The sequence below is a fragment of the Varroa destructor genome, unplaced genomic scaffold (genome assembly GCF_002443255.2).
Source record: "Varroa destructor unplaced genomic scaffold, Vdes_3.0 BEIS01000003.1, whole genome shotgun sequence".
NCBI classification, from domain to species: Eukaryota; Metazoa; Arthropoda; class Arachnida; order Mesostigmata; family Varroidae; genus Varroa; species Varroa destructor.
Genome location: NW_019211456.1, coordinates 57,673,366 through 57,687,389, shown reverse-complemented (window position 1 = coordinate 57,687,389; position 14,024 = coordinate 57,673,366). Strand labels below are relative to the sequence as shown.

At 39.4% G+C, this 14,024-nt stretch overlaps 2 protein-coding genes across 3 annotated transcripts in view; one reads left to right on the top strand and one right to left on the bottom strand.

Annotated features, from left to right (window-relative positions):
- LOC111248046 (oxysterol-binding protein-related protein 1-like) overlaps positions 1 to 6,949 on the bottom strand; it is a 114,018-nt gene extending 107,069 nt beyond the window's left edge. Inside the window, exon 1 of one of the 2 annotated variants that reach the window (XM_086982513.1) lies at positions 6,585 to 6,949. In XM_086982513.1, the coding sequence (XP_086838639.1) occupies positions 6,585 to 6,709 (125 nt within the window). In that variant the 5' untranslated portion in view covers positions 6,710 to 6,949. The remainder of the gene's footprint in view (positions 1 to 6,584) is intronic. The other variant, XM_086982512.1, reaches the window with a different exon arrangement.
- Positions 5,054 to 13,589, top strand: LOC111247502 (uncharacterized). Its single transcript, XM_086982514.1, has 3 exons — positions 5,054 to 5,072; positions 10,033 to 10,205; positions 12,001 to 13,589. The coding sequence occupies exons 2-3, from the start codon at positions 10,089 to 10,091 to the stop codon at positions 12,937 to 12,939; spliced, it is 1,056 nt and encodes a 351-aa protein (XP_086838640.1). The 5' UTR covers positions 5,054 to 5,072; positions 10,033 to 10,088; the 3' UTR covers positions 12,940 to 13,589.
- The last annotated feature ends 435 nt before the right edge of the window (positions 13,590 to 14,024 follow it).

Genomic DNA, 14,024 nt, shown 5'->3' with positions numbered 1-14,024 from the left:
TTTGCGTCTGAAAGGACGCCTTCACGAGATATGGACCTAGCGAGTTCATCGATTTTATAAAGAGATATGGCACAACGAACGGGTGTGATTGCATAGCTGCCGTTACGTCCAACGCTCGTTCCCTAGTGGATGGGGTCCACATTGAGTACTTTATTAAGGACGTTCCTTGTTGTCTTGAGAAGCACTTCGACACTGATGAATAGATGAAGGTACGAAAGCAATAGTTGCGTAGACGCATCTTCCTGGGTAATGGTTGGTATGCAGTCGATATATGACATTTAGGCCCTAAACTCCAAAAAAAAAATCAATGAACCTCTATTTGTTATAGATTTGCGTTGTGCAGTTTGTTATAATTAATAATAGTATGATATGTTATTACAGTATCTCGTGAATTTTTACAGTTGAACTCATGAAACATTAACTATTATTAGTGCCGTTCGACGAGGTCGTTCCAGTCAATCCACAATGAACGCGAGTCTCTTTTTTTTTTTTTTTTTTTTTGTAATTATCGAGTTTCCAGAAAGCATTATTCAATTCCCCATGAAAAAATCTGCGTGCAGAATTACATGTAAATGGATCAGTGCATTGGCAATCGGTAGTCTTGATGACGATAAAGGTACAAATAGTACTTTTGCTATTGAATCAGGCATATGAAGACTTCGTTGCCATTTTTATGTATGTTATTAGCCATGCGAGACAATGATGCATCTTAGCACATGCTTGGGAAGAGCGAGTAAGATTTTAAGTTAATTTGTTATTCGTAAAGTTGATTTATGCAGACGACTTGATTCGCCGTTTTGGCAATGTGGTAATGGCAACTTTAACTTATGCAGGTCCAATGATAACAATATAGCCATTGATTAGTTGAAAACAAAGTACTGCTCGTACGTGCACAAGGGACACTTGTGTATCGCGTTGCTTATAGTATGCGGTGGAATGATTCCAATTAAATAGCATTCAACAATATCTTAAAAATACTACCTGACCATGATGTTGTTATATGAAATTCGACAAGCTAAAGAATCACTTTTGCCCTACCTAGATATATTCTTCTTTACATAGTACGATATATGCACTGAGTCATATAATCCAAAATAGCTGCCATCGAAAGCTGCAGTCGATGAAAATGATTCGATGTCTTCGCATGTCGCGTCCCATGCTCGGCCCCCGGGCGAATGTGCGTTTTATCCTGTGCATTATATAAGAATAGTATTTTTGTATTATATTAAGTTTGCCTATATTTCTAAGTAACCACTTACATTAATCCCTTCCTTATAGCTTTGGATCAAAGCACCATAGATGGAACTAACTTTTAGTTGCCTATTTTTCCTATAGCGCTTTTTTTTAATTGGACACTTATCAAGCAGACACTAGAGAGCTCTTCGCGGAACGCCTCTATGGATGTGTTAAAAAGTAGTTGATAAGTTGATACCTGACAACGTTCAATGCGGAATTTGATTACAAAATGAAAACATTTGATAGCTGTTATCACATGCGTCGTTCTAGTAGAATAATTAAAAGAAGAGTTAATAACATGTGTAGGGACGTTGTTTGACGAAAAAACATATTCTGCTACTACCCTCAACATCTGCATAAAACATACTGCAAAGGATTTTTCGTTTAACTTCTAATGCTCGACTTATTTAGAAAAGGAAACTCGTTCTAACCCGGATATGAACATCGCTTAGAGTCGACGGGAGGGAAGCACTTAGGCGAACCAGTTTTAGCGGGGGAAGGATCGGGCATAGCCGATTCCGCTGGAAAAAACGTAAACAGCCCGCGACCAATGAACTAAGCGCTGATATGTCGGTATTGTCATCAAGGCTTAGCTCATTGCGACCGTTGTTCGAAATTGATCCGATACATGCATGAATCGGCCTTTTACGATAAAGCAAATTAACAGACCATGTTTGCCTAGGCTGAATGACTTAAAGCATCTGGAAGGGTCAATTGTGAGACGTTTCAGAATAGAGAAAGACATGCACGTTCTTAATATGCATATCACTGATCTCTTATATTGCTGCTTTGGTATTTGTGATTTTAGACACTCCATATTGGTAGACGGTCTAAGTCAAATTAGGAATTTAACTTCATTTAGTTTTCATTATATAATAGCTTTCGGTCAGTATTACTATCGTTAGGTAAAGCACTTGAACGAATTATACGAACCATATGTTCGGATAAATATGTGTGTTTTAGTCTCATCATTCTGCATAAAAACACATGGAATCCGAAGTGATAGCTGCAACAAGCCTGAATAGTTTTGGTTATATGCCGCTGACACTCTAGTAAAACAATAGTAGTACAGCAGAAACGCGGCGTCGATAATACGTCATCCCTCGGCACGAGTATTTGCAAGCCAGTGCGATAAGCTCTAGTGACAATCATGTGGCCTCAATTAATTTCTACCTAGAATTCTAGCAAATATATTATTGCGTGGTTTTATCAGGTTGTCTAAGATGTAGAACTGGAAAGAGCGCAAAATTAAGGACCTTAATGCTATTCCTCTTAAAGATGTCTGTATTTCCGAATGCCTTCATAAGAAGCGTTTGATTTCAAGCCCTAGAATTCCGAGCTTTGTAGAAGCTAACACGATGCTGTTCCAGTTGTTAAGACTATAACAGATCTTGCTACATGTCATAGCATACCGAATGACGCTTCGGTGAGCAAACACGTATAATCCAGGTGACGGCTTACAAAGCTAAAACTCATATTTTCAAATAGACAATCAACTAGGGATATTGCGTTGGGCCTACGGATTTGAATAAAGTTAGTCGTTGTTGTAGAAACAGACATTTTGACTATAGCTATACCTTACGGCTACCGAATAATCCCCACGCAGGATGGATCTAATAAAGTGCGATAGAGAGATGCTAAAGGAAGACTTTGCGAAGCATGTTAGCTGCTGACCACTGAGTTAAAACCCAATGAAGAGCACTTGATTGAGCAATAACGTGATATGTGCATAAGCACTAAATGTATTTATTCTAATCTGCACGTATTAATCATGAAGAAGAAAATCGCAGAATCTAAATGCCGTCTGAATATATGCACCTTTGATTACCTGTAGCTATTTCCTTGTTCCCAAGGCGCCCAACTTGTATCCGTTGCGGAACATACGAGTTATCCACAAAATACATGTTATTGCGACGGAAAGTAAATCAGTATTGTATTTGACCAACCGGATCATGGGAAATCTTCGCCAACAAGACGAACGGAGAAAAAGTAAAAATCTGTGAACATGACGAGGGATCGCTCAACAATAAAAACATACAAAACTAATGATCATTTAAGTAGAGCTAAATGGCGTTTATTTGTTATCAGGAGAAGCTGTTTCACGCAGACTCTATAGATGCAAAGCGTACTTTGACTCATTTTATGATATCTTGCCTCGCCGTTTCTTTACGTTGAATTGACCATGGTAGAAGAATTTTTGGAAAAAAATGAGGTACTTATCTGTCTGTTATTTTCTATAAAATAACGATGGTAACTTTACTCTCATAGACGTCATTGAACGTCATTGGGTATGCTCTCCACAAGTCTGTGTGAATAATTCTGGTCTTGCTGGTTAACCGCGAATAGTTCTAATTTAGGGACTTCAGAAGGAATCTATAAAATTAACTGTCATCGTCTTTGAAAGCAACGGCAATCGCAGTAAAACTAATTGTTGCCGTACTTTCGAGTGTGGCCGCGCGTCCATTCAACGGCACGAATGATAAGTGACTGCTTACGTAAAGAACGTGTAGGTTCTACAACTTTTTTTAGTAAACTCAAAGGTGTTAGTTGCTGCTGGCGACACGCTGATGCCCTCTTTCCTATGGTAATCCCTTCTTATATCTGAATGCAACATCTGCTATCTATGATATCAATGAATTTCTTTTTGCAAAAAGCACCTCTAAAAACAAGGTGGGTCCTCTTCTGTGTCTTTCTACCATGCTATTGCTTGCTACTAGAGTCTTCTGTTTAATAGAGCACCGTTTCCGTTTCGCCACGCCCTTTTACTGAACCTATGTTGAATTGACAGAATGGATAAGTAATAACCTGCTTCATCTAAGCTTTTATTTGCTTGCTGTCCTTCTTCAATTGATTACAATAGTTTCATCAGTCAACTCCGTTTAGAACTATATGGTGCCTATCCAGATGTCTATTCAGTTGACGAGTTAGCGACTGAACGGATAAAAACAGACCACAGAATGATAAGTCCAATATGTCGACTGTCAATAGTAGTAATTGATCTGACTGGCAAACCAAATGCTTTCAGTCAAGTCAAAGCTAACCCCCAAATGTGGGCTTACCCTTTTGTCTTACGTACCATTTAGAAGTAGAAAGAATAGATGCTACGCTACGTTAGTACATCTACTATATTGCTTTACAATGTACTAGTATACTTTCCTTTTTCTACTTCATTGATAATTTTTCTTATAATTCTGTTTTCCAGAAACTAAAACGAAATGTAACACACTGTATGGCTTCATGAGCAACTAAAAAATAATAGCGTATTTAAAATTTGACTTTCGTTAAAATTGCCCCAGTGCGATTATACATGAGCGGACAAATACCGACGTTACAGCTGAGACGATATGGATTAGCCTAGTTTACCGTGTACCGTCTATCAACCACAGGCGATCATTTCGCTGCTGTTAATCCCGAATTGCTCATTTGGCCACTGACAGTAATGTCGTTGCCTGCCAGCCTCTCTGGCTAACGAGTTGCCATTCAGCTGTGAGCTGATCATTATACGGACGAACCGACGAATGGACAGACAGGGGCGGCTAACAATGCTACTACTCGGAACTCGACGTCATTGTAAATTCTCCCTCCTTCGAGAGTGCCTTCTGGTGGCCTTCTCTCTCTTTTTTCTGAGCTTTTAGGGCCTGTCGGCGCAATGGCGATGGCAGTAGTCTTTCGTGTAACATGCGAGGTGGCCTGCTGTTTTGCCTCAGCCTTAAGTACCCATTGTACTAGACTCTCTGGCGAATCTGTGGCGTAAGTGATAGTTTGCTGACCACTCCGCCGGTGCCGGCGCGTCATATCATGCCGAACTAAGTTTGCTGGATTGCTAAGCGTTTGTTGTAGGCTTCTTCTTCTTCTTCTTTAAAAACCTATCGCCATACTGCTATTGTCGAAACTTAAGTAGTGCCCATTGCCGGCTGCAGCACTCTTATCTATTGTGAGTCGTTGCGATACTATCGCTTAATGGTGTAATTCTCTCGTGCTCTACCTAAAATGTGCAACTATTGAGTCTGAATGTTACGGTTATTTTAAGGCGTGGATGATATCTCACTTGAGCGAAAGTCGTGAAAACCTAAAGTACTTGTACTAAATTAAACCAATGCTATAACCAAGTGCTAAACGAATTACAAAGGCGAGCGAAAATTGTACGCAAGGGTTGTCGGGTGACCGACAGCCTGCCCGATTCTATCAGCTGACGTATATTTGGTAATGGAATACTTTATACTTTTTTCAGTGTTTATGCTTGAAAACGTTTCGCAGAGACTTCTGTGTTGTTAATCAATGTGAATGTGGCAGATTTTTTCGAAGTTGTCCCTAGTTACTTAAACACCGTTTGGAAAATCGATCCGCTTTTAAATACACCGTTAATTACTTGTCCTACGAACAAAGAGATTTATTGAAGCTCTGAATCAAATTGTTATACTGAAATATGTAGGTATTATAATTATTGAGGTGACGGCAAAGACGTACCCCTTAGCCCTAAACCAACTACCATACAACACTTTTGATTGTCGATAAAAGAAGCACGAATCTTTGTGAGTTATGCAATAACTGCCAATTTCCGGAACAACCTGTATTGCTTCTCAAGAAGCATATACAGCTTCTGGATCCTTTTTGATATTAGTTAACGGTTCTCCGCGTTTAGAACGATGCATTATTTTTTCAACTAAGCCGCGTTATTTTCCGAAAGGACTAATAAAAGTAAGGAAAAATTATTAAGAGAGAAGTTCTCCTATTTTTCTTTTTTATTATTTAGCTGTTCGTGTCCAGACGTATCACTGATAGAAAGCTACAGCTAAATTCTACTTTAAAAAAAAAGGTCCAAGTGATAACTATCTAGAATTGTCTTAGTGGGGCGTTTGAAGTCTAGCCATTGGTTCCTACGGTAAACGAGATGGAACAGACCCTGAAACACAGCTGACCTATTCGCTTGGACAATGTTCATGTTGTGGCTAAGGATTGTTCGTGTAGTTCCGGTACACTACACATATTCACTTGTTGTTGGTACTTCCGAACACATACAATTAGGTAACGGGTTAAATAATTTATCAATTATTCCATCGGCCATATGTCACCGCTAAAAATAAAAACATCCAAAATAATAGAAGCTCCGAAAAAAAAATTCCACTGTAAGTTGCATCGGTCTTTTTCGATCACTGCGTTTGTTGCTCTGGGCAGATGCTGGAAACAGGGCGAACTTAGTTCACTGAACTTCTTTTTTTTTTTTAGAACCCACATGAATGGACACGTTTGCGGTCTGTAGAATTATTCCGTTTCAGCATGTGAGGTGGCACAGTTGCTGGGGCAACCAAATTACGGAAGATTTATTTTACGTAACCTATAAACCGTACCTGCTATTGAAGTTGATGATGAGAAGAATGTGGGCCACAACACAAACTTCGAGTTTTGTCGAAGTGCTACACAGGTCACAGAACACCTGTCTAGTCAGTGAGTAAGCGATATCCTTTCTATGCATCCAGATTTTACGTCCGACACTGGCGTTATGCCTTCAATTAGACGGCTGGCTTCCAGCACGAAACGAAGTCTGTCTATGCCCCGGCCACACGTAGACCACAACGTGCCCCTAATACTAGCAGGCAAATACGTTATTCACAAAGCTATCACGGAGACAAGGGGTGTCCATCTGTCAGCATTAATCATGTTTCGCTTTTTTAGCCTACCACCGGGCGTTTAGTGAACGGAAAATGCCTGGGGAAATAATTACACTAGCAAATCTTGGGACCCCTCTCCTGCAACACTAACATCTAATTTTTCAGTAACTTTAATCCTAGAAGACCATTTTAGGTTTTGTGCAGTCTTTTTCTGTACCGCATGCTTGTTTTTATAGAAGACATGCGTTAGGCCGACACATCATGCCCAGATATTGGAACATCTGTTACTTACTGAGGCATGACTCTAAAGAGTCTCTTTTGTTGACCACGAGTGAATAAACTATTAAGCTGTTACAAGCGAATTCAGGCTATAATAATAATAATAATAATTTGTTAAGAGATATTAAAAATATCTCGCTTCATTTTTTATTCCCTTGTCCCACTACTCTGGCGGCTTCTCGACATCTATATATTTATCATTCGCATTTTCGTATATGAATCCTCTATCTATGGCTAATCGAAATAGGCCGATAGTCGGATATTATGCCAAAAAGTTGCGCTTTTTAGGACATGGAAAGCCGTGTAATCACGTGGACCTAGATTGAGAGAATAAGTGAATTAAAACCGATGTTGGATATTCCTTTGCTCAATCCAGGAAGTAATTGAGCCATGGCGATGGGATCTGGCGCTGTCATCAACTAGAATATTTACATAGATCGACATTGCGATAGGACAAAAGTTAAAATAGATATCAGAGTTGTAATAGAGTTCCCGCGTTTGCGTACATTAAATTTGCTATATACGTTGCGCTACTTTTGCTTGCGGGTTAACGTAGCTTAGCATGTTAATACTTCCGAATAACGGGTCTGGCAGTGATCAGGTCAGTAATATTACTGTGGATCGCCCAACTCACCTCGAGCCCCTAGAATAAAGCGCTCATATGACCGAAAGCTCTTGTGCCAGCAGTTCAAAGTTTCCAAAAAAGATAAGAAATGAGTAAATACGAGCGAACGAATTCAAATTTATGTAAAAAAAGAACATTTTTTCCTTATAGTTTAAAATGCTATTATGCGATGGCAAAGAAGATAAATCAGTAATTTTTTTCATCGTAAACTGCTTTTCGTTTAGGTATTAGCCTGAAACGTAACAATGGTTTTAGGGGACGAAATGGTCTAGAGGACTAATGCGCATTGTTTCCAGTGCATTGCTTTAGCAGTCATAAACAAGCAAGGAGCATCCGGCCGTCGTTGCTTAAAACGTCAGCATAGGTAAAAAGGATTAATGCAAAGGAAATATGAGCAGCGGGGATGGCAACACCAGGACACGATGGACATAAAAAGGACACAGTGAATGTGCTACTTGTATAGCGTTTCATAGGCATGTTGGGGAAATTTCAATTAAGTCTACCAAGACTCGCTCCGGCTGCCTCCTTTTGGAAGCAAGTCCCTGAGGTTGTACCAAAGCAGTTATCTTTTAAAATAACTTCCCTGGTTACATGGAAAAGAAAGTTCAGGCTACCACAAAAAAATATACTATGGAAACTTAAAGATAAGTGCAGTGGGTTGTCAAGGCAAGAGCGTGACTAAAAACTTTTAGCGTTAGAGCGTTTCAAATAGCCTACACATTCAATTACGAGCCTTAGTGTTGCAAAGCTCATATAAGCAGCTTTAGGTTGTGGCACATAATTGCTCGATCACATCAGTAACATATCTATTACATACATGTGAAGATACGGGCATTTGATAACGGTTAGTCTTAGTAGGGAAGAGCAGCTTTGAATTCAGATACGATGTTAAGCATTGAAAGCAATGTACTCTTGCATTATCTATCGCCGTAATGTTTTGATGATCCAAAGTAGAATTACGCTGCGGGTACTCCCTATAAAAGTTTGCTGCAGTTAACGTCTTGGATAGCAAGATGTAAACATGAATATTCTGTGTCCCTCGCGACTGGATCAAAACACATTCAATTATATGTTTTTATCCTGTATTGCTGCTAGTTGTGATTAGTATGAATGTGACCTGACGCAAAGAAAATGTCCTACTTGAACTGGTTCATTTACTTAAAAGTAATGCTAAAGATAAAATAATTAGATTAAACAGTATCAGCTATATCTAGAATGGACCAGGAAATCATGCAGTCGTAAAGCGGAATGTTTCAAATACGTTCAATCAACCTTATTTCTACGTTTTGTTTTTTTCTTTTATTATCGCGCGAGACAGAAGAACGTAAAGCCTAATATGAACAAATTTAGTTTTGGTGGAGTTCATTTTGTGGCTAGCGCGGCCCGTCCATGAAAACTGTTTAGGGATGGATAACTTTTTATTGTAGTGGTCACGAATGTAGTAACTGTGACGCTCCATTACTATAAACTTTTCTCGATAAACATACATTGTATGGGAGTATGAGGTAACGGCGTAAACTGTTTCTTCCCTAATATATCGACATTTGTTTCTTTTTAAAGTCAGAAAATAATCATCTGAAATGCGCAGTCCTACATCATACAAAGTCTCTGTGTCCTTACAGATATTAGCTATCTATCTTGCAGGTTCATTTCCGTCGTTCTGCAACAGGTGAATGAGTAGGGTACTCTGGCGACCTTTTCGTTACGATTTCCTCTAGCGGAAATAAAAACTACTATCGCAGACTATAATCACGAGTGCAAGTTTAAATTAAATTGATCTACGATTATTATCCCAAGTTATCATTCGTACGAGTTCAAGTTGTATTTATCAATACATATATTAAGAAAACAATTTGCCCACCCAAACCCAAAAACAAACAAAAACTAGTATGCTATTACATCATTAACCTACCTAAGCGATACTATTATTTATGAAAAGGTGAAATGCTTACACAGGAACAATTAGTTGACAAGGTTAGGTGATTCTATCAGTTATTGTATATTATGTGATTTTGATGTTATATGAAACAGTTTTTAAAGTTAAACTTTTACTTTCAAATCGAACCTAGAAATGCCCAATTTGGTTTGAAAGGGGTCTGATTCAAAGTGAAAATGGTATTGTAAGGTGAGATCGGTTCTAGCAGCTGGTCAACGACTACACCAAAGTTGCACAGCTCAGCCATTTAGATTGCGCCTTCAGCAGTTCGATACGATTAAAAAGGTCCTATAAATGTACCTATGCCTTTGAAGTACGTTATCGATCTTGTACCTTTTGAATTTCAGCCGAGACGCCGGGCCGCCCGTCGCGGTGCGGCCATCTGTGTTTAATTTCGTCGATAATGCATACAGGCGGAAAACACCAATTCGGACCGTCCAATCGAGTAAAAGTAAAAGGGACGTCAATCGAAGCGGGCTACATGTCGCTGCAGAAAAAGCTCCCTTCCTCACCACTGGAGGTAACCTTTACCGTTAGCTATTACCACATTTTACCCTTTACTTAATAAGGGCTTTATTGTTAGAGTTCAAAAATCTCTTGATTCTTGAAGATTCGCTGACAAGATGCGCTGAAATTCCACATGAGACACAGTTACGTAAATTTGCCCGTCGTAGTCAGCGAATTTTGTGCAGATAATTTTTGATCTCAAACGTCCAACGACCGCCCAAGGTCATGAAATCATCAAGTTTATTTGATTAGTGGCGCCGCTGAAGAAGTAGAGACGGCATATGTTGACCGGTGGGGCAAAAGTCTTGGCTGGCTTTCTGGTGCTGCGAAGCCAAATCCAGTCGGATTTTTTCAATCGGCTTGTTATAGTAAATCGCACGAAACGAGCTCAATATGAGTCAGTCGAATGAGGGCAGTGCTGCTGGCTAACAAAAAGTAAGCTTGCCCCCACGCATCCAACATAGAATACCCTACAGAAAGCGTCAATGATGTACTTGGCGGGCCACCTGCTAGGAATCGTTCACTATGAATACGTTCACCGAAAACTGGTACATAAGCTAGCTGCAAGAATAATATTGAATCATTACACAATTGCAATAAGGGTTCCCAATGCATCTACGTGATATACGCACAATGATTTTGCTTCTGCGGACTACGATCAGTTTCTGAACCTTCGAACCGCTCTTAACGACCAAGCACTTACAATACGAAAACAAACGTCAAACTTGAATAAAGTTTTATCAGGAGGGATTTTTCTATAAATGCAGGACTCATATTCTTATTATTATATTTAGCTTAGCCAAATTAGTGCCATAATAGCGATCACAGTTTATAGTATGCATATAATAATGTGCATAAATTCATTTATATAACGCCATATAGGTGTCGCTATTTGCACGGACTCGTGCAGAGTTGCTACGTTAGAAAATAGTGAAAATAAACTCCTTCAAGAATAGACCAGTTAAGTGGCTCTAGGTAAAGTCAACAGCCGATTTATCATAGGCCTGGGAGACATATAACAATAATAATAAATCGCTGGTGTTGTTACGGCTTAGTAAATGCCCAGACGTCGCATGTTCACGGCTTAACTGCTAGGGACTGTTTTGGTTCACCTACCTAGCGAACTCAACTGCGTAGGAAACTTTTGCTGGTAACAGAGGCTAGCGAAAAGGCTTAAAAGGCACCAGCTAACTTGAAGCTTTCATAATGCTTTTGAGTAGCTCAGGGCCTATTTTGATCTATTTCATCCTCTATATAATACATAAGTTTTAAGTAGTTTTGTAAGTAAAAGGCCACACTCTGATATTAATATTCGACTTGTTTGCCATTTTTAGTAAGTAGCGACTGAGTATTATGGTCTTGCACCCTACGCTTTTCTGGCCTTATCCAGCACGGGCAAAAATATTTTAAGTGAGCATCCAAAAGAACATAGTACTGTTTTCGTCATACTTACAACGTGCCAAGACGGTTGAAGGGTCGCCCATCAATCGTAACCCCATTTAGTGTTTCACTAAAATAAATTAATTAATTAAACATATATATATATATATTATGCAAAAAAGGAAACGCTAAAACTCTGTCGAAGGAAGCAATAAAACAATAATAATAATTATTATTATTTTTGGCAGGCAAGGGATTACAAAAATGCCTTAACTTTCAAATCGTATCACACCTAATACTGGTTACTGATAGGCGGATGCACACCCAAAACAGCTTCTGCCATTTGCCCTATGCCGCTACGTCCTAGAATAACAATATGGTACCACACCAGTCAACACAAATAATAATAAATAAAACATGCTTTCCAGGTGAATTGCAAGAAGCGTCGACGATGGGGTTGCTGCAGTATTTCAAGTGCCCTAATCGGATTGGTCTTTCTCGTCGCAGTAGTCGTGACAGTGTTCTATATCTTCCTTTTTACCGATCTCGTAAAGCACATCACTGCGACTCAGGGAAATAGTTCAGAAAACTCAAACAATGCAAGTGTAGAGCGGACACTGTTGTCTCGTTTAGCAGGTGGCGGGGGCGTCGGTACGAAACTTCCAGAGCCTGCAACGACAATGCCTGCACCTAAGCTTAAGGATCTCAACATTCTCGTTCTTGTTGTAGACACTCGCAGTCTTAATGTAGATGGAGGCGCATTTAAGAACACCGTCGATGCTTGGCGTAAAACCGAAGCCGCTTGGAAAGAGATGCATGAAAGTAATGCAATCAGTGATCGTCTTACTGTTCGACACTGCCAGAGCTGCGCAGCAGTGGGACTTCGCGACGACGAGCAGGGTACAACAATATTCTACACAGTTGAACATCTAAAGGGCGAAACGCACTCGTTCAATTTGGTTGTATTCGTGGCTCAACCCACATCTCCGGGGGAGGTGTTGGCGATGCTTACCCGGTATGGCCGTTCTGATAACCTTGGCGATGTGTGCCAAAGAGGGACATGGTCAAAAACAGGTTGCGACTTCATCGTTGGAGTCAGAGATTCAAAGGAGTTTCAGTTGCGGGATAGAAGCCACAATCATCATCATCATCTTCAAAGGCATCCGTCTGAAGGAAGCAACACGATGACATTCACAATGTCGTCACCTTCATCTCGTATAGACAGAAGCTCGCCCCAATTTGCTTTTCGAGTGCAGGCTCTGCCAACAACGGAGAGCACGCTGCTGGATATTAATAGCACAATCGTCATGCAAAAGGACGCAAGCACGTTTAAGGTGCTTATCCATAGACCAATGGTCATTAAGTGATTTTCACACATGATTAGGCAACTAGAGACTAAGGACACGTAAGGATGGAGCCTTTAAAGTTCAGTTGAGTTGAGACAAGGAAAGAAAGTGAATGTGTAGGCTTCAACCGGAGTCCATAAAGAGTGCCTAGAGTTCTTTTTCGCATGCTTTTTTCTGCTAACGTGATCGTATAAGTTAACGCGGTAGATAATCTTCTCCGGACAATGCTAATGGCTTTTATACTTAGCCTTGTGATACACTGTAAAGTTGTTAAGTAATTTATATAAATGCGAATGTAAGTAACGGCAATGTACAAACATCGAAGAAATGTTAAATGTCTGCTAAAGGCATCAATAAACAGATGTGTAGTTATAAGGAAAAACAACTGCGTGAAAACACTACATCTTAGTAGTTCGCCATCATACAACCATTTAGTGACTTCTACCCCATATAACAAAACGCATATATATATATATATATATATATATATATATATAGAGAGAGAGAGAGAGGGGAGAGAGAGAGAGATGAGAAAACTTACAACTTAGCGATGTCACTTTGGATCCTTGCCGCCTGTATATAGTCGTGTAAATAACAGATTTTAACTGACTGAAACAGTCAGTGGATACTATTAAAGTAAATAAATGCAGACCGCAAATCGTATATCAAAAGTTATGGTCAATGTTAAGTAGGAGAATAAAGAAGTACATCAAAATATATTTTTATACATATTCTCAACTGATGGTAAACTGTCTAAAGCGATCATCTTTTACATCATATTGACGAGCATCGGACTAAATACTGTTAGGTTTTTAAGCACAGAATTTCTTTTAAAGCGGCAATAAAAATTAAAGTTATTATACGATCCGGAGTAACATTAGCATTACAAGGTCCAAGGCCGGATTGAGCTGGGTACATTTCTCGTCGCCAAACGTTGAAAAATTATAGTAAAATAGTAAGTCTAAGTAGTTCGGTTCTATCTTGTGATTAGTAGTCTCAAACTTTATGTTAGGTTTTGTAATTTAAGGATAATAATTGTTCTAACAATATTTCTACCCAAGCCACGCTTTTGAAATAAAGTGTGTGTCTTAAAACTGGCCGTACGA

Coding starts and splice junctions, on each gene's coding strand:
- LOC111247502 (XM_086982514.1), top strand. CDS start 10,089: ATGCATACAGGCGGAAAACACCAATTCGGACCGTCCAATCGAGTAAAA. Junction 10,206..12,000: donor TCCCTTCCTCACCACTGGAG/GTAACCTTTACC, acceptor CATGCTTTCCAG/GTGAATTGCAAGAAGCGTCG.